General features: G+C 50.8%; 1 protein-coding gene across 1 annotated transcript; it reads left to right on the forward strand.

The window, feature by feature from the left end:
- Positions 1–1,196: 1,196 nt before the first annotated feature.
- Gpihbp1 (glycosylphosphatidylinositol anchored high density lipoprotein binding protein 1) lies at positions 1,197–4,555 on the forward strand. Its single transcript, XM_075959525.1, has 6 exons — positions 1,197–1,389; positions 2,749–2,803; positions 2,884–2,988; positions 3,292–3,420; positions 3,810–3,926; positions 4,027–4,555. Exons 3-6 carry the CDS (start codon positions 2,937–2,939, stop codon positions 4,458–4,460), a joined length of 732 nt encoding a protein of 243 aa, XP_075815640.1. The 5' UTR covers positions 1,197–1,389; positions 2,749–2,803; positions 2,884–2,936; the 3' UTR covers positions 4,461–4,555.
- The last annotated feature ends 14,679 nt before the right edge of the window (positions 4,556–19,234 follow it).

Consider the following 19,234-nt stretch of genomic DNA (forward strand, 5'->3'; position numbering starts at 1 on the left):
TGCCTAGCCCAGGAGAGCCTACATCTCATCTCATTCCCCCACCTACCCTAGGGGAAGAGGATCTGGCCTTTGCCTCCAGGAGCCCTACCCCTAAGAAGGAGAGGGTCAGCTATGGAGACTGGAGGGAACCCAGCTGGGTGATGACCATGTGAGCCAGCATGTCTACAGACCACGTCTACCCAAAAGCCTGGTCTCAACCCAGACGGTGGATGCTTACCCCAAAAGCTGCCTCTGTCTGCTGTTGCCGCTCCAATGTGCCAGGCTCCTGAGTGTGCCCCTAATTCTCTCAATAGAATCCTTGGGGGTGGCATGGCTCTAGATTTGGCACCACGGTGTGCCACCCAGAGGCCAGGATGCTGCCATACATACCTCCAAAGACAGTAGATTGCAGCCCTCAGTACTGCACCTGCCTGTCCAGCTTTATCAGCTTAGCTACCTGATGGCCTCACTAGAGGGAGCATGAGTAGCCAGGAATTCCCTGTCTGCAGCCAGCACCCAAGTCTGAGTCCAAGACTGCTGTTGCCAAAAAGAGCAAAGTGGGGAGGGGCCCAGAGTCCAGGAACATCCTCAGAGTCCAAGGAGTCAGACAGCAAAGCAAAACCAGAACTCTCAGGTAGAAAGGTCTGCAAGCCAAAAGTCAGGTGACTGGCTGCTTTCTAGGGAACCCAGTTAGATAAGAAGCCTCTGCTAGAAGGGAGATACAACCCTGGAACAGAGGCCCTGGACCCAGGCTTCAAGATGGCTCTGGGCATCTCAGGACCACTAGACTGGGCTCTTGAGCTCTTAGGGGACATGTCCTCACACTGGAGGAGGTATGGGCTCCCTTGGGTCTGCTTAAGAGGCAATGTGGGGTGGGTGATGGGGGGACAGAAAGGGGATGAGCATCCATGCCTACTGAACACAGTGATTGCCACCCACACTGGGATCAGAGCTGGGGGGAGCAGGTATCTGCCATCAAGGTATCAGGTAAACAATCTCATCTCTACCCAAGGGCCATCAACCCTGGCTTAGCTGGACCAGACTCAAACAGTCTTTCCTGGAGGGCTGGGAACGGTATGTGCTTGGTCTGGGAGGGGTGTATATAGTGCTGGGAACAGTGTGCACCTCCCACTATTAGTGCTGTCAAGGGAAGTCAGAGTGGCCACACCGCCACACCCCTCCTCACATTTCCTAAACGTAGCTGTCATTCTTCTGAAATTCTCACCAACCCAGACCCGAGTATGTGTCCCCAAAAGAGGAGGAACTAGGCTCACAAGGAGACTGCTCGACAGATCCAAGGCCCATGGGAGGAGGGCGTAGTTTCAAGCCTACTTCTCCTTACAGGGTCCTGGAAGGCCCGGGCCCTCACTAGGTCAGAGGGCCCCTGGAGGAAGCAGCTGGCGCCTGGAGGTAAGCACATGGCCTGCAGAGGGTGGGGTCAGAAGGAAGACCAAGGGAGATGATGATCCCAGCTTGGGGAAAGGCTATGCCTGTGAGGTTTAGAAACGGGGGGCAGGGATAGAGGTATAGGTCAACAGGAGGCTGGGCCAGTTTGCAAATACTGGGAAGGGAGATAGTTCAAGAGAAGGCAACGAGGCACAGCACACTCATGACTGAGTCAACAGAGAGGAGTCTTCCAGTCCAGAAGGGACCACCTGTGCCGTGCACTGTCCTTTGCTTTTGTGAGTCCTGGCCCCTAATGGTCATCTCACCTGAGGAGAAAACTGAGATCAGACAATTTTATGGGACTGGGAGCTGGGACTCAAATGTTTGCTCCGAATGACTCCCGAAGATTGGCCATTTCTCCCACGCCCTGGGGATGATCCAGGAACCTGAGACTTATACAAGTTCAGGAGCTGGCCCAAGCCTCAAGACAGGCAAACTTCCCAGGGCTTGGCATAGACTCAGACTCCTGTCCAGCACCCATTGCCTCCCTCCCTACCTCAGGTGAGGGAGGGAGCATGACTCCAGTACCCAGCTCTCCTATCCGCAAACTCCCCTGGAGCTTGGGGATCTGCTGCACCCCAGGGAGAAATCTGAAGCCGTCAAAAGCTCACACAGAGTATGCTGGAGGAGACAGTGGCTGGAGCTAATGGCTTTGCCAGGCAGAAGCCAGGCCAGGTAGACTGTAGCCAGTCCCAGAAGGCTCTCTGCTACCTACGTGCAGAGGCCCAGGGACAACACCTACCTTCTGTGGCCTCATCAGTGGCTGCAGTATCCCTGGGGGGTTAGAGGCTGCAATATCAGAGGACAGACATCCAGCAAAGTGATATGGAGCAGTACGGAGGCTTCAGGGGAGGTAACTCATGAAGAGACTGAAGGGGAAGGGAGTTACTGAGGGAACAGCCTGTCTAAGGAAGAGGCAGTCAGAGCAGCGAGAGACACGAGGCCAGCAGGATCAAGGACAGGAAGTGAGAGGAGGAGTGGTTGCCAGAGCTGCAGCTGGACAGACCACGCTGTCATCTGGATACTCTGCCCTAAGACCCCACTGGTGGAAGGTGCCTGGCCTGAGACCCTCAGACAGAGTCCTAAGCTCTTGTAGCTATGCAACCAGGGTCCCCCGAGGTTTGTGACAAGTGCTTGTCACATCAAACTCACAGCAAGCCTGACAACGCTGAGGCCGGGAGGCTCAGGAGCCAGGACAGAACCAGGTGGTTCCTGAGGCCAGCTCTCGCATTTTGCAGTCCCCACCGGGCAATGGGAGCGCTCAGGTGGCACAGGAGACCCAAGGCCAATATAATAACTTCCCCTTCCTTTCTATCCCCGGAGGTCCTTGAGGGAAGTGATGTTCCTGGCCTGGTGCCATCTGCAGCTGACGACCAATGTGAGACCCATTGTTTGAGGTCAGAGCTGGTGGGGGCCATGGGAAGCCCCCAGTAATGCCCTATGTCCCACTTAATGCAGACCCAGAACCCCGAGTGAGGATAGTGCCAGTGGACAGAACGGCCCGCGCCAGAATGGAGGCACTCAGGGCTGTCCTCCTGGTCTTGCTGATAAGTGGACAGTCAGGTGCGGATCACCTCAAGAAGGGGTGGCCCAGGCCTGACCCATGAGTGCCTCCAGGAACCCCTTATCTTAGGGACAAGAAATAGGCTTGGGGAGGAAGATGGAAGGCCTGGGTTCCTTTCTCCTGCCAGCTGCAGGCTTGGCTGCTTCAGCACTGCAGGGGTGGGGTTGGGGAGAATTCTGCCTCCTTGTCTAAAATGGAAGGGGCACAGAAAAGATGGCATGTTAGGGTCGGGACTTAGTGCTCAACCCCGAGTGTGTCCTCTGCATCTGGACAGCCAAGGCTCACAGCTGTCCCTGCACCAGCAGGGAGCAGGTGGGCACAAGAAGAAGATGGCGACACGGACTTGGGGTCAGAGAGCTACGGCTACGATGACGACTACGAAGAGGAGGAAGAAGAGGAGACCAACGAGACCCCGGAAAGCAGGGACAGAGGTACCTGACCCAGCTGAGCGCCCAGCTTCCTGCTCTGCACAGAGTATTCCTCCAACACTTACCTCCTGTCCCGAGGGCAAAGCAGAGCAAGCGACTGGCGACCAAGCCGGGAGCCCACACACTGGCTCTCTCCTCGGCGGGCGGCAGTTTTCTCCACCCTGAGCTGACACTCAGGTCTGCCCGGTCTCAGTCAGCGCCCTCCTCCCCTCCCTGCCTGCTTCCTCAGCCCTGGGCTTTACCTCATCGGACCCCCATGTTCTGTCCTTCTTCTTCAGAGATCGAGGCACAGGCTCCTTTGAGAGGGCTACTGGGTGACTGGTGGTGGGGGCAGGTACTTGGGGATGGCCCCGGAGTCCCACTCTCAACCTGAGCTGCCGTGTTGTCCACAGAATCCCTACAGTGCTACATGTGCCAGTCGCTACATAGTGGAGAGAGCTGCAACCAGACACAGAGCTGCTACCACAGCCACGACTTCTGCACCACGTTAGTCTCCCATGGCAACACTGGTGAGCATTTGGAGAGGCACACCCAGGGTGGGGGATCAGAGAAGAAGCCCACCCTGACACCCATGCCCTGCCCTTACCACCTATTCTCTACACCTCCTAGACAAGGGTCTCCTGACCACCTATTCCATGTGGTGTACCGATACCTGCAGACCCTTCACCAAGACGGTGTCAGGCACCCAGATGATCAAGACCTGTTGCCAGTCCAAACTGTGCAATATTCCACCCTGGCAGAGCCCCCAAGTCCGGGACTCTCCAGGTGGCTGGGCAGGCAGCCCTGTGGATAGTGGAATCAGAGATACTCAAGGTGGCATTGCACGTCCCCCCATGGATCGTGGAACCAGAGGTCCTCAAGGTAGCAGGGTTGACCTTCCCCCGGTTGTCAAGGTTGTCCCTCCTCAGAGTGGTGGGGCTAGCTTGCCCAAGGATAGCAGGGATGGCCATCCCCGGGACAGTGGGGCAGGATGCCCTCCAGGCTGGCCCAAATTTGGCAATACAGTCTTCCTGCTCAGCCTTCTCACTAGTCTATGGGCATGAGGGGCCTGAAGACCTACCCTTCTCCTACCAGGATACCCTGGCCCCTTCCCCACAACCAGCTTCAGAGAATAAACTTCAATTTCTTTGGCAATCCAGCGAGTTGTAACTGCTCTCAGTTTCATCCTCAGGCCTCCTTACCTTCTTCTCTCCTCTGCCCATGGGCAGCAGTGTGGGTAATATGACAGCCGCAGGTCCAGACACCTGTCACCTATGCTCTGGGGATGCTCAGCCTCCAGGAACCCCCACCTGCCCAGCTGCACAGAGATAATAACAAGCCTGGAAGGCTCCTTCTCTTCCTGAATTTGCCAGCCTGGAATTCTTCTCCAGAGCTACCACCTACATAAACCCAGGCCTTTCATAGGCATGAGGCACAGGGTGAGCCTCCAGCGACCTGCACGGAGGGGGGTCTTGGAGGGAGACCAGGGAAAGTTGCAGGGCTGAGATAGAGTGACTAGAGCCAAGGAAGGGAGGAGGCAGGAAGCAGGGAGGAAGGCCTGGCTGCTGAATATGGGGATTTACTAACTGCAACCTGGCTGAGAAATCCATCCTTTGATGCATTCCAGGCCCTCTCTTCTTGCCCAGGCCTCAGGGAGCCCAAGATGGGCGGCAGGTCTGGGAACAAAAAGTGGGCTTCAGAGGCTGAGAAATCCCTGCCTGGGTGGACAGGTACCTTTTCTGGCTGGGGAGAGGCTGTTGGACAGGTGAGCGTCTCCTTGATAGGGAACCTGGCTGCTTGGCTGGTGAACAATCCTTGACTGAGTATGGCCACTATCAGCTGAGCAGTTAGCTTCCTTGACAGTACCAAGCTATTCTTCCACCAGCAGTTGGTGCCAGGGCAGATGCCTGGGATAAGAGAGAAGGCTAAGCCTGGGCCACTGCTGACTTGGGCCTCAGTCTTCCCACTTGGGCAGCAAAGAATGAGGATTAAGGGACTCCTAGGTCCCTGTAGTTTGATGTTGCAGGAACTAGAAGTCTAGAGTCCTTTCTTAAGGGTCAAGTTTATTCATTAGTATGCAGTAAGAAACCTCTACTGGCCTTCAGTGGTGACACACGTCTTTGATCCCAGAACTAGGGAGACAGAGGCAGGTGAGTTCGAGGCCAACCTGGTCTCCAGAGCAAACTCCAGGACAGGCTCCAAAACTATACAGAGAAACCCCATTTCAAAGAAAAAGGAAAGAAAAAGAAGGAAAAGAAAAGAAATATATAGAGAGAGACCGGGAGGGAGGGAGAGAGGGAGGGAAGGGGAGAGGGAGGGAAAGAAAGAGGGAGGGAGGGAGGGAGAGATGGAGGGAAGGAGATAGGGAGGGAAGGAAAGAGGGAGGGAGGGAGAGATGAAGGGAAGGAGAGAGGGAGAGAGGGAGAAAGGGATAAAGGAAGGGAAGAAGAAAGAAAAAAGAAAGAAAGAGAGGGAGAAGGAAAGAAAGAAAGAAAGAAAGAAAGAAAGAAAGAAAGAAAGAAAGAAAGAAAGAAAGAAAGAAAGGAGAGAAACCTCCACTATCCACCATCTCTCCATTTCCTTATTGGTAAGACATTAGAGCCTAGCTGGGCTGTCCAAGGACAGAGATCTTGGGTGGAAGCAGCACCTCTTTCTCTCTCCCCTTCCTCCTTCCTGCCGACTCAGCAGTCATTTCTACAATGAGGAAGCACCATGAGGAAGGGCAGGGCAACATGGAAGACAGTTCTGGAACAATAAACAGAAGTCATTACACTGACTTTGCACCTCAAGGCGTGGCACCTACCTCAAGATACCCTTTTCTGGGACGGAAGTAAACTCCCTTGTTGAAGCTACCTGTCTTGGTTTGCTCTTGCTGCCATTTTCACACACATCCCTACACATAGGCTTCATTATCCACACAGACACAGCCTTGACTGCTTCACAGCTGAGGAGTCAGGCTGCCTGAGTTCAAATCTTCAACCCACCCTACCAGCTCTACAACCTCTGGGACCCACATGCAACTCATCTCCTCTGTGAAGCAGGACTGCAGTGTAGACTCGCTGAGGTAGCCCAAACCTGACTATCCATAGCGCACTTAGGACTCAGGCCCCATCAGCTCCATCAGACCAACCAGGGCATGGTGTAGGAGGTCCTTCTGTCTTTGTGTTGCTGTCATTGGTTAATAAAGAAACTGCTTTGGGCCTGTTGATAGGGCAGAACTTAGGCAGGGAAAACTAAGTGGCATGCTGGGAGAAAGGAGGCAGAGTCAGGGGGAGACGCTATGGAGCAGCCGCCAGCATCAGACATGCTGAAACTTTAGCTGGTAAGCCACTGCCAAGTGGTGATACACAGATTAATAGAAATGGGTTAAATTAAGATGTAAAAGTCAGCCAATAAGAAGTTAGCGCTAATGGGTCAAGCAGTGTTTTTAATTAATACAGTTTTCTGTGTGGTTATTTCTGAGGTAAGCTAGCCGGGCAGCCGGGACAAACAAGCGGGCCCTTTCTGTTACAAGGGCATGTGTTTATTGCAAATGCTTTAACACTGCCAGCTCCCATCTCTCTATGCCAAAACAACCCTCATTAACCACTCCCAATTTAGAAACACTGGAAGAACTTCAGTCTGAAGTCACTGCTGTGGGGCCTCCCATGCCTTGGGCTCCAGCCTCACTATCATCTTCCAGGGTCCCCTGGGTCCTCTCCCTCCTAGGGAAGCAGGAAACACAGCTGAGTTCAAGCTGGGGACTATGCAGGTTGTACTGAGCACATCTAGTGGCTTCTGAAAGGAGCAAGGAACAACTTGGGACAGAGAAGCCTTTCTTCTAGTGCCCACTCCTACCTATCACAGCCCTCCTTCTGCACCACACACACACACACACACACACACACACACACACAGCATTGTCATGAGCCACTGGAGAGCTAAGGCAGAGGGGTGTGCTGGTGAAGATGGGTGTACTCAGGACCTTTCTCACAAAGAAGACTAGACACTCAGACTAGAGAATCTGGCTCAAGGTCACATGGTGGTGGCTTCCCAGGGATTTTTGCCATCTGAAGGATGTCACAAGCTGTCAAGTGAGGTGAAGTCAACAAAAGGCTGCTTGCTGCCCCAGAGGCTAAAGAGGCCAAACTGTGCTGAAACCTGCTGACTTCCCACAGAAACCATGTGGGTCAGAGGTGTCAGTCAAAGCCAAGACATCCTAGATCCTGTCCAGAGCCCAGTGCAGGACTTCATCCCAACAAAGAACAACAGGATGTGAAGGAAGGGCCGTGCCTAATCCTCTGGCCAGATGGGGAAGTGAGGAGGGGAAAAGGGTTGCTGGGTCCTAATAAGGTTCCCATCTGGGCCAGTTTCCTAAGGCTGCTGCAGAAGGTCACAGACTCAGTAACTTCCCCACAAATCCAAGCTTCTGCTGCAGAACTGGAGGAGGGTGTGGCCTAGACTAGCAGTACTTCTGCTAGTACTCCTGCATGCTGGTCTCCAAAGCATGGCTTGGATCCTGAATGTCCTCCAGAGGCTGGTGGTGAAGGCTTGGGCATGAACACATGGCCAAGGGAAGGGGTGGAACTTTGAAGGGGAGAGTGTATGTTGTAGGAAGCTGTTTGTTTGTTTTTGGTTGTCCAGACTCAAAATAACCTCTCAGAAACTATATTATTTAAATCACTGATTGGCCAATCACTTAAGCGTATTGTTAGCTAGCTCTTATATTTTTGTTTAACCCATTTTTATTAATCTGCCACGTGGCTGTGGTTTACTTGGTAAAGTCCTGTCTGGCATCTGTCTCCGGACGGGGCTACATGGCTTCTCCTTGACTCCGCCTACTCTCTCTATATATATATCTCTTTTAGCCTGGCTATATTCTGGTAAGCCATTGGCCGAAAGCAGCTTCTTTATTTATTAACAAATAAAAGTAACACATATACAAAATGACTAGGGATGGAGTGGGCTTTTAAAATCTCAAAGCTGGCCCCCAGTGATACACCTCCTCCAGCAAGGCCACACTTCCTAATCCTTCCTAAAGAGTTCCACCAACTGGGGACCAAGTATTCAAACGCATGAGCCTATGGGGACCATTCTGCTTTTTAACAATCTCCGCTGCAGCTCCCTAGCCTGTCAGCCATGACACCCACACACAGAATAACAACAGGGTCAAAGGGCATCTAATACACATACACAGTCTCAGCCTGTGGGATTCTCTTCTGTATCCTATGAATATGTTTTATTACCATTGGTTAATAAAGAAGCTGCTTGCATCTATAGCAGGGCAGAGATTGAGGAGGAAAGAAGGCGGAGTCAGGAAGATGCCATGTAGCTACCAAAGGAGATAGATGCCTGAACTTTACCAGTAGGTCACAGCCTTGTAGTGATGCACAGATTACTAGAAATGAGTTACTTTAAGATATAAAAGCAAGCTAGAAATATGCATGAACCATTAGCCAAACATTAATATTGGAATTAATATAGTTTCTGTGTGATTATTCAGGTCTGGAAAGCCGGGAAACCAACGCACAATCTCCACTTATAGTCACAGGCACAGTAGTAAATAGAAATCCCAAGACTGGAGGGAGGACCTGAGTGCAGACAGACTGAAGATGGTACAAACTCTTTAAAATAAAATTTTGTCTTATTTAATAACCTTTTGCTAGAAAAGATAGTGCATTTTCTTTACATTTCCCACATAATTAAGAGATTAAAAAACAAGCTGGGCACAGCCGGGCATGGTGGTGCACACTTTTAACTTAATCCCAGCACTCAGGAGGCATAGGAGGCAAAGTGATCTGTGTGAGTTTGAGGCAGGGACAAATGTGTGACGGCGCTGTGGGAAAGACAGAAAAATGGAGCCGTGCGTGTGTAATGGAGAGAGGCGGAACTGGAGACGTGATGGCTGTGACAGATGAGAAAGAGGCTGAGATTGAAGCCATGTCGTCATTGCCCAGCAGGGTTGGTGGGATGGTATATAACAGCCTAGAGCTTATGCAGATGTGGCCCCCGCCCCCAAAGGTGGCAGCATCCCCCTGGCTGTGGGCAACAACAGAGTCTTGAGATGGGGAAAGGCTCACTTTCTGGACTGGACCCTCGAAGGACCACTGTGGCCTGAGATACCACAGGAAGCCAAGTTGGTGTCAGTGGTCCATGCTGCTGCTTGCTGCCCAATGCTCGGGGAAGTCCTCAGGGTCTGCTGCCTCAGGGAGCGGCATCCTGATGTGAGCGGCGTGTGGACCTGAAGTCGTGTTGAGGCTCCTGGTCTGTGCAGTGGCTGAGGGACAGGAGTGGGTCAATTGCCTTGATATAGCCAAGATCTGTGTTGATGTCTGGCCAGTGTAACCACCGAAGCCCATATGGATGTTCAGTGGTCGGGGCTGATGCCTGAAGCCATGCTGATGTTTGTGGGTGCAGGAGAGCTGGTCCTGCCCCTCACCAGCCCACAGCACTGGAATTCTGGTAGTAGTGTGGACATGGGGGAGAGCTAGTCCCACCCCATTCTGACCTCTGCATGGTTTTACTCAACTGATGGCTTCTGGCTTGGATGCAGGCAGAGAAGATTCATCCTCCCTTAGGATGGCCACTAGAAATTTGACCATGCTCCAGGGAATATGTGAATAACACAAAATGGACTTGCCCTTTCTTTTGGTGGCAGGGAGAGGGGGTCATGAGGGAAGGAGAGTGAACATGGGAAGACTGGGAGGTGAACATGACTGGGATGCGTGATGTGAGATTTCCAAATAATCAATAAAAATAATTTAAAAATAAAAGCTGAATATACTAAGGAAGAAACCTTTTAACTCCAGGATGCCTGTTCATTTACCAGGGCAACCTTGGTCCCACGCCTCAGAGTAGGTACAGAGCCATTCCCAGCCACTTGGCAGAAATTCAAGTTCCCCCAGGGTCAGCGTTTCTTCAATCAGATATGTACCCAGGTTTGTGTCCTCTTTTCAAAATTTACACTATGCTAATCAACTGCACTGCTCTAAGTCAGCCAATAGCATAAGAGTTCAAGGTCAGCCTCTGACCACTCAGAGTGAAGCACCAGACCACTTTGCACAAGGAAAAAAAATCCCAGAGGGACCTCTGTTGGGTGTGCTTGTCTGCTTTATTTGACATGAACACACACCCCTCTGTAGAAGTCAAACATTCTTAATTTTATTATTATATGTGTAGGTGTGTCTTGTCTGCATATGCATCTATGCATCACATGAGTGCCTGGTGCCCTAAGAGGTCAGAAGTTATAGGCGGGGAGTAACAGGAGGTTGAAAACCATGGTGTGGTGCTGGGAATCCAACCTAGGTCCTCTGGAAGAGCAGCTCTTAATGGCTGAGCCATCTTTCCAGGCCCCAGGAGTAAAACATTTTGCCCATGTGGTCATTTTCTGGGGACCCCAGATTTCTGTCAAGTTTCAGGTTTCCCTGTGATGTCTTTGCCTGTGTGAGCAAATCAGCAAGCGGTCTTCGAGCTGTCAACTGTCCTTGTCTCTGCTCCTGTATGCCCCTCAGCCCAAAAGGCCAGGGCTCAGACGCATCTCCAGAGGACCCTGAAATGATCCAGGTAGCTCTCTCAGCAAAACTGAAGTCCTCGTTCCCTCGGAGCAATGTCTGCCCAGCCTCAGCCCCTGGGCACCATGCTCAGCTCTTTGTAGCGCCAAGCATGGATGCCCCTCCTGCAACCCTCCCTCAGACCTCTCTCTCCTCTCTCCTAGATTCTAAGCCTCTCTGCTTGGCTGACAGCCATAGCAGGTAAAGGGAACTGATGACAGCTGGCTCCTGAACTGCCTACGCAGCAGAACACCTGCCAGATGCCGTCACACTCCGAGCCCACCGTGAGCTCTTCCTAGGTGCTGGGCTCCCGGGAAGACTCGGAGCCCTCAGCACAGATGCTGCGCTCTGCTCAGCTGAAGTCTCAGCTCACTTGCTCGAGCCCAGAACATCGACTTGCTTGCAGATGCCAGGAACAGAAAACCAACTGCAATTAAAAAAAAAAAAGCTGGGCGGTGGTGGCGCAAGCCCTTAATCCCAGCACTCGGGAGGCAGAGGCAGAGGCAGGCGGATCTCTGGGAGTTCGAGGCCAGCCTGGTCTACAAGAGCTAGTTCGGGACAGGCACCAAAGCTACAGAAAAACCCTGTCTTGAAAAACCAAAAAAAAAAAAAAAAAAAGGATGCTTTCACCAGTTGGTCGCAGTGGCTTTTGTTCATTCTCCCAATTTGGGCAGTTGATGTGGGCAACATAGTGAGACATCATCCCAAATGAAAAAACAATAAATAAACAAAATGGAAGCTTTGCTGTGCTTCCAAACAAGCGTTCTGGGTGTCTGCTAGCTGACACCGTGGCCTAACAACCCCAAAGTGCCCTTGTCAGTCTGGGTATGCCTGTGTCCTGATCTCTTCTCATTCAGTTGTTTTGGATCAGGGCCAACTCTAATGACCAGGTCTTACCTTAATGGCCTCTGTAAAGACCCTTTCTCCAAACACAGTCACACTATGGGACGGGACAGGTGGGAGTTCAGTGTGACATTCAGGGATGCCATTCAGAACATGACAGAACTCTCAGTATTTGGTTAGAGGCCTACCTGGTCTGCCAGCAAGAGGGAGACAGAAGTATTGTCAGGTAGAAGAATTGGTTTCTGGGAAGTCCTAGTATTGAGGCTGTAAACCACGCTCAGCCATCACACATGTGCCCAAACACACACACACACACATGTCTAGCGGGGTGACCATAGAGATGGTTGGTGGTCTGGGAGTCTCGAACCTCAGCAGACTGATCCAGATGCACAACCCCAGGCTGGAAATGGGTACACCCTTGGCCTAAGGGGTCGGGTGGGCTGCTGTGGGCTGCCTTGAGTTGGCTCCGTTCTCACATGACCCTCCCGAGCTCATTCCTGGCACCTAGGCTGAGAGATGCATGCAGTAGAACTCAGTCGCTGCGGATGTTGCGACTGAAGAAGAAGGGAAAGGAAAAACAAAGAAACAAAAAGGACGGCATTAGTTCCCTGGCCAATAGTTCCCACGAGAAGCAAGCCCAAGGTAGCACAACAGCCTCTGGGTTTGTCTTGAGAAGGTCCTGGAGCTCAAGACCCTTAGTTCCTTATTTGTGTGGGTCCATGGTGACCTGCCACCTGGAGCAAGGTGGAGGGTGCCCTTGGCCTAGGCCCAGGCCTAGGTTGGCCCAATATTACAGAATCTCCTTGGGGTTCATTGGCAGATTCAGCGGGTCTCCCCTCCATATAGACCCTGAGGACATCCCCCTAGGTTGTGTGCTGTGTGTTTGTACCCTGTCTTATGACTCTCCGCATAAAAGAAACAACTGTTTGCTCCAAATAGGGAGGGAGCCAACAGACCAAATAAAGGTCCCACCGAGTTTAGCTTGGCAACATTTATAAATGAGTCCGTTGGGTTGCACCAGGGACGTGAGTGACTCACAGGCAGCTGCGCCACTACAAAACCTAATTTTCTTAACCTCTTCTATACACTAGCATTTCTAAGATGTCCTGCGGCTTGGGCAGGAGGAATGGCAGTTGGACTCTCTCTGGACAGGGATCTGGTGACCCCCACCCCACCCCCGCAGCCTAAGAGGACGTGGTAATAGTCTAGTATTGTAGACTTGCTTTGCAGTTCAGCTTCCTTCACTGTCCTACTTGGCTGTGATAAAACACCACAGCCAAAACCAGCCTGGCGAAGGAAGGGTTTTCTCGGCTTACATGAAGGGAAGTCATGGCATGAACTCAAAACAGGAACCAGGAGCCAGAAGTTTAGGACAGGAGGAGTGTTAATTACTGGCTTGCTCCCTGCAGTTTTCTCAGCCCGCTTTTATTTATTTTTTTAATAACATTTTTTTGTTTATTTTACATACTGGCCGCAGTTTCCCCTTCCTCCTTTCCTCCTGGTCATCCACCTCCGACTCACCACCATTCACCCCCCCACCCCTACTTCCCATCTACCCTCCTCTCCTTCCACTCCTCCTCTCCTTCCACCCCTCCTCTGCCTCCATTCGGAAAGGGGCAGGCCTCCCGTGGGACTGAACAAAGCGTGGGACGTCAAGTTGAGGCAGAACCAAGTTCTTCCCCTTGCCCAAGACTGGGTAAAGTAATCCAGCATGGGGAAACAGGTTCCCAAAAGCCAGCTAAGCACCAGGGACAGGTCCTGACCTCACTGCTAGGAGCCTTACAAAGACCAACTGTCACACACATGCAGAGGTCCTAGATTGGTCCCATGGAGGCTCCCTAACTGTTGGTCCAGAGTCCATGAACCCCCATGTGCTTAGGTCAGCTGTCTCTGTGGGTTCCCCCATCATGGCCTTGATCCCCCTAACTCATACAATTCTCCCTTTCTTCAGCAAGACTCCCGGAGCTCAGCCCAGTGCGTGGCTGTGTGTGGATCTCTGCATCTGCTTCCTTCAGTTACTGGATGGAGTATCTCTGGTAACAATTAGGGTAGTCACCAATCTACAGTAGATGGCCTGTTCAAGCACCCTCTCCACTATTGCTAGGAGTCTTAGTTGGTGTTATCCTGTGGATTCCTGAGGGTTTCCCTGGCACCAAGTTTGTCCCCAACCCCAAAATGCTCCCACCCCATCAAGACATCTCTTTTGTTACTCTCCCCCATCCCTACCACCTCCAACCCACCTCCCACACCCAATCTGTCCAACCCACTCCCTCAAGTTCCCATCCCTCATTTCTCCCCCTCCCCAGCCCCAGTTTCCCCTTCCCGGGGAAATCTATGCCTCCCTCTTTGGGCCCTCATTATCTAGCTGAGGGCCCTCGTTATCTTTTCTGAGACTGTGGATTGTAGGTTAGTAACCCCACATTTTACTCTTGATATCCACTTATAAGGGTGTACATACCATGTTTGTCTTTCTGGGTCTAGGTTACCACACTCAATGATTTGTTTTTTTAGTTCCATCCATTTGCCTGCAAATTTCATGAAGTCATTGTTTTTTTTTACAGTTGAATAATACTCCATTGCATAAATGAACCACATTTTCCTTATCCATTCTTTGGTTGAGGGGCATCTAGATTGTTTCCAGCTTCTGGCTATTATGAATAATACTGCTATGAACATAGGTGAGCAAGTGTCCTTGTGGTATGATTAAACATCCTTTGGGTATATATATGCCCAAGATTGGTATAGCTGGGTCTTCATGTAGATTGATTCCCAGTTTTCTGAGAAACCAGCATATTGATTTCCAAAGAGCTCAGTCTGCTTTTTTATACAACTCAGGACCACTTGCCCAAGGGTGGCACTGCCCATCATAACCTGGGCCCTCCCACATCATCATCAATCAAGAAAATGCCCCATAGACTCCTCTATAGATCGATCTAATATAGACACCTTCTCAATTGAGTTTCTCCTTGTCGAATGACTTGTTGAATGAACCAGCACATATGATTTTGGCCAGAGATCCCCTGTTGGTCACCAAAGTTGTTCTACCATGATGGTAAAGGTCACAAGAAGTTCAAAAGAAGTAGCTGTGCTCCCTCCTTCCTCCGGCTCTTACAGTGCTCCTCTGTCCTCTTCCACCATGCTCTCTGAACCTCAGGAGGAGGGGAATCGTATATTCTCTTCTACTCAGGCTGGGCACTGCGCACCTCAGCACTTCTGTATGTAACAGCAACAGGCCCTCTGTCTTAGGGTTCCCATCTCTCTGAAGAGATATACATCATGGCAACTCTTACAAAAGAGAGCATTTAATTGGAGCTTGCTTACAGTCCATTGTCATCATGGTGGGAAGTGTGGTGGCACACAAGCAGACATGGGGCTGGGGAGACAGCTGAGAGTTCTAAGTATAGGCAGGCAGCAGGAAGAGACAGTGAACCGCTAGGCTTGGCTTGAGCTTCTGAAACCTCCAAGTCCACCCTCCAGGGCCACACCTACTCCAACAAGCAAGACCATACCTCCTGATAGTGTCCCGCCCTATGGGCCAATGGGGGCCATTTTTAATGAAACCACTACATCCTCATTCCTAGAATAAGAATGGAGTAATCCAAGCCAGTGAGCAAGGTCTCATAGACAAGCTAGGTGTAGCCAGTGTCTTAGTTCCTTTTCCTGTTGCTGTCATGAAATACCCTAAAGCAAGCAACTTAGGGAGGAAGGGTTCCTTTTGGCTCAAACTCCAACGTACAGATCATCATGACAGGGAAGACAGGACAGGAGGAACTTGAGGCAACCGGTCACGATCACATCCTCACTCAAGAGGCAGAGAGCAATGAATCTGAGCTGGAGCTCGGTTCACTTTCTCTGTTCTCCCTCCTGCCCGAGGAATCGTGTCACCCACAGTCAGGATGTAATTAACCAATGTAATCAAAGTAATCTCCCCACGGACACAGCCAACAGATTGTCACCTAGGGGATGCCAGTCTGTCATGTGGACAGCTGACACTAGCTATCACGGTGGCACGGGTCTATAATCCCAACTAAATCTGAAGGATGGAGCAGGAAGATAAATTCAGGGCCAGCCTGGGTAACTTGGTAAGACCTGCCTCAAAATTAAAATCTAGAAAGAAGACTGAAGAGACGGCTCAGTTGACAAAATGCTTTCCATGCATCCTTGAAGCCAAGTTCCAATCCCCAGAGCCACAAAGAAAGCTGGGCCTGGCAGCAGAGGCCTATAATCCCAGCTCTGGGTGGGGCGGGGGGGGGGACTAACACAGGAGGCTCTCTGAGGCTTCTCTGGCAGCTGGTCTTGCCGAATTAGTAAGCTCCATGCTCAGTAGGAGACCATACCTCAAGAAATGTCGGGTCTGAGAAAATGCTGAAGGAAGATCGCAGCCTCAAACAGTACATAAGAGCAAAGACATTTACCAAACATTCCAGCATGCAAGCAAGGTCGTTCACCTGTACAAAATGGCGGCAACCCTGAGAGAAGCGTGCAGGCGCCCTTTAAGCACAGTTAGGGGAATTTCAGGAACAGTTATGTCATCTCAAACATAATTGGTTAAGCAAGCAACAGTTATACTAGTGTATTTTAAGGCTTTATCTTTGGACATCCTTTGGCTATGTTTCAAGGGGGTTGCAGGAGCTGTCCTTGAGACATTGTGGGGCTGACTCAGCCCTTGTTCCTGTTTTCTCCCTTGTCTCTGAATGCAATTTGTTGATAAATGGCCTTTTGTTGGGAGAGACATCTGTTTCCCCTTCTTAGAGAATGAAAACCTTTTAGTTACAGAAGCGGGAAAGTTTAAACTGCTCAGAAATAAGTAAAGCTGGGCCTGAGAGCACACACCTTTAATCCCAGCACTCAGGAGGCAGCGGCAGGTGGATCTCTGAGTTCCAGGCCAGCCTGGTCTACAGAGTGAGTTCCATCACAGCCAGGGCTACGCAGAGAAACCCTGTCTCAAATAAAATAAAAATAAAGTAGTAGTGTGGATGGGGGTTCTGAGATGGCTCAACAGTTAAGAGCATTTTCTACTCCTGCAGAAACCTATATTTGATTCCTAGGACCACATAGCAGATCACAACCCTCTGTAGCTCCAATTCCAAGAGATCCAACATTCTCTTCCTACCGTGAGGGCACCATGCGCATTCTACAGACATATATGTAGGCAAAATACCTACACATAAAATAAAAATAAATAAATCTTTCTAAGAATAAATAAGGTGGAAAGTAGTAGAGGGGGCACCTGACAATCTCTGGGCTTTATACTCATGGGCATATGCTCATGTGCGTGTGCACCCCACACACACACACACAGTAGAAAGACCTGGGCATATGTCTCAGTGGCAGAGTTCTTACCTAGCATATATAACATCCTAGGTCTAATCCCCAGTTGTCGTTGTTTTTAAGTTATAGACATCCAAATGGCCCATGTCCTTTTTTCCCTGTTTTGGTAGACAACAGTTATCAGAGTCTCCTCTGAACTGACCCCACCAGAGAATTGTTTTTCAGTGCCCATGTTATTTACTGGAAGACACCACCATACTTCAAGGGGTTCCAAAAAATCAGTCCAATTCATGGGGACAAGGAAAATACAGTCCTGCTATGCATGCTTGACTTGAGAGGGCCAGCTGTCCACAAAGCAAGCAGTCCGACCACTAATGGATCTCTGTGGTCACCTCCACATCTGTAAGAAGCTTTTCCACTGGACAGTCTGATAGCAGCTGTTGTCTATGGTGTAAGCACAGCGTCTAGAAGGCAATTTGATGGACACATCACATCCATCTAACCAGCAAGAACCCTCATGCTGGGGCCTATGGCATCACCAGGCACAGGCTTTTGTCCTGGCTTATAGTATCAAACATACTGTAGAATGGAACTTCAGTTCAACCCAAAACCAGTTGTTTGTACCTCTAACAGCCCTGCCTCTTTGTGTCAGTGAGCACATCTGCCTGGGATGCTGAGATTGCAGCAGGTTGGGTCTAAAACCATGCAGGACTCTTGGAGACAGTTCTCTAGCAGCCTTCATAGCACTTTCTGACGCTGGGAAAGCAAGCCAATAGGGAGGATGCTTCCTGCTCAATCATAGGTTACGTTCCCTAGGCCCTGCAGCAAAGCAGTGCAGCAGCAACTTACCATCTAGTCCTAGTGTAAGGACCAGACATAATCGCAATACCCCGTATGGTAGGGAGAACGCCAAGAGCCTCCCAGGCCAACAACTCACAGGGAAGTGAATCAACCCTGCCCCTGGGATTTGTTATCAATAACCTTCTTGATTATAGGGATGCTTCTCCCCAGACCTCTAGGGTGCATTCTGCACTGGGTCTTTAACTATAACTGGGTAGTTATAGTAGTCCACTATTTCAGACACCCAGCCCCTGTAGGGTTATGGGGACAGGTAGATGTGCCGTTGAACTTCCTCAGCCTGGCTGTGCACAGCAGCATTCATGACTGCTGGTCTTCTGAGGTGTCCATGGGTAACTCTGAGTTGGGTGAGACCCTTGCTAGTGACATGGTGATGCTCGTAAGAGGCCCATGCCGTGTGCAGATGAGCGGATATGTGCTTGCCCCTCTGACAGGCATAAACTCTCTGATGTCTACTTCCCAGTCCCATAGGGGGGAGGTAGATTGTATATTTGACCCATCGTAGCATATATTTGCCAAGGTTCTAACTGGAAGACCTCAGATGTTGAAACAGCACGAGAACATTCCGGGAGCTGTCTGCTCTTCTCCAGCCTTTGTTGGCTCTCCAGTCATCAAACTCTATTGGAACCAACTGAAGAGCTTTTTGTGGTACCCAAGGCAGATGGCCTGGGTTTTGTATTTTGGTAAAGACATCTGATCTCTAGTTTCCAGGAAGGCTCAATGGGCTGCGTGCTGCCTTGTGAGGAACCACTGAGGGCTCTGGTTTCTGCTGAGCTCTGTTATATGTCCATTTCACATCTGCTGCCCTCACAGCTGCCAACCCAGAGCCTGCCAGCTCTCTTCCCCACTGACCACTGCATACAGCCCAGTCGTCAGCAGGTGATGTCATGGGTCAAGTCTCAGAGCTGGCACCCTTCACATCGCTCTTAACTGAGATGTAGACTACCCTTCCCTCCCTTCTCTCCAGCCACATGGTGAAAACATTTCACCATATGGCTGCAAACATCATTCCTGGCTGGTGACCTTGCTCGCACCATCCATGGGGCAGGCACCTACAAGGATGAGAAGTGTCATCACTGTTGTCCGGTGGGGCTGTTGGGTCAATCACCAGGCAGCGCTCAGTGGCTTGAAAAGACACTGACCCAAGTGCAGCTTGGATGGTTCTGGTGAGAGGGCTTGCAAACCCCACACCAAGGTATTGTAACCTTGTGTCACCTTTGCAGGGTTACATTCTGTGCCACCCCAGAAAGAGGCCTGACCTTGGCCTTCCTTTATGCTAGCCTTTTATCCAATAAGCTGTCTTCACTGACACCAAGGTGGAACCAGCAATGGACTCT

This window comes from Microtus pennsylvanicus, chromosome 2, assembly GCF_037038515.1.
Source record: "Microtus pennsylvanicus isolate mMicPen1 chromosome 2, mMicPen1.hap1, whole genome shotgun sequence".
In the NCBI taxonomy this organism is placed as follows: Eukaryota; Metazoa; Chordata; class Mammalia; order Rodentia; family Cricetidae; genus Microtus; species Microtus pennsylvanicus.

Coding starts and splice junctions, on each gene's coding strand:
- Gpihbp1 (XM_075959525.1), top strand. CDS start 2,937: ATGGAGGCACTCAGGGCTGTCCTCCTGGTCTTGCTGATAAGTGGACAG. Junction 3,421..3,809: donor CCCGGAAAGCAGGGACAGAG/GTACCTGACCCA, acceptor TGTTGTCCACAG/AATCCCTACAGTGCTACATG. Junction 3,927..4,026: donor AGTCTCCCATGGCAACACTG/GTGAGCATTTGG, acceptor TACACCTCCTAG/ACAAGGGTCTCCTGACCACC.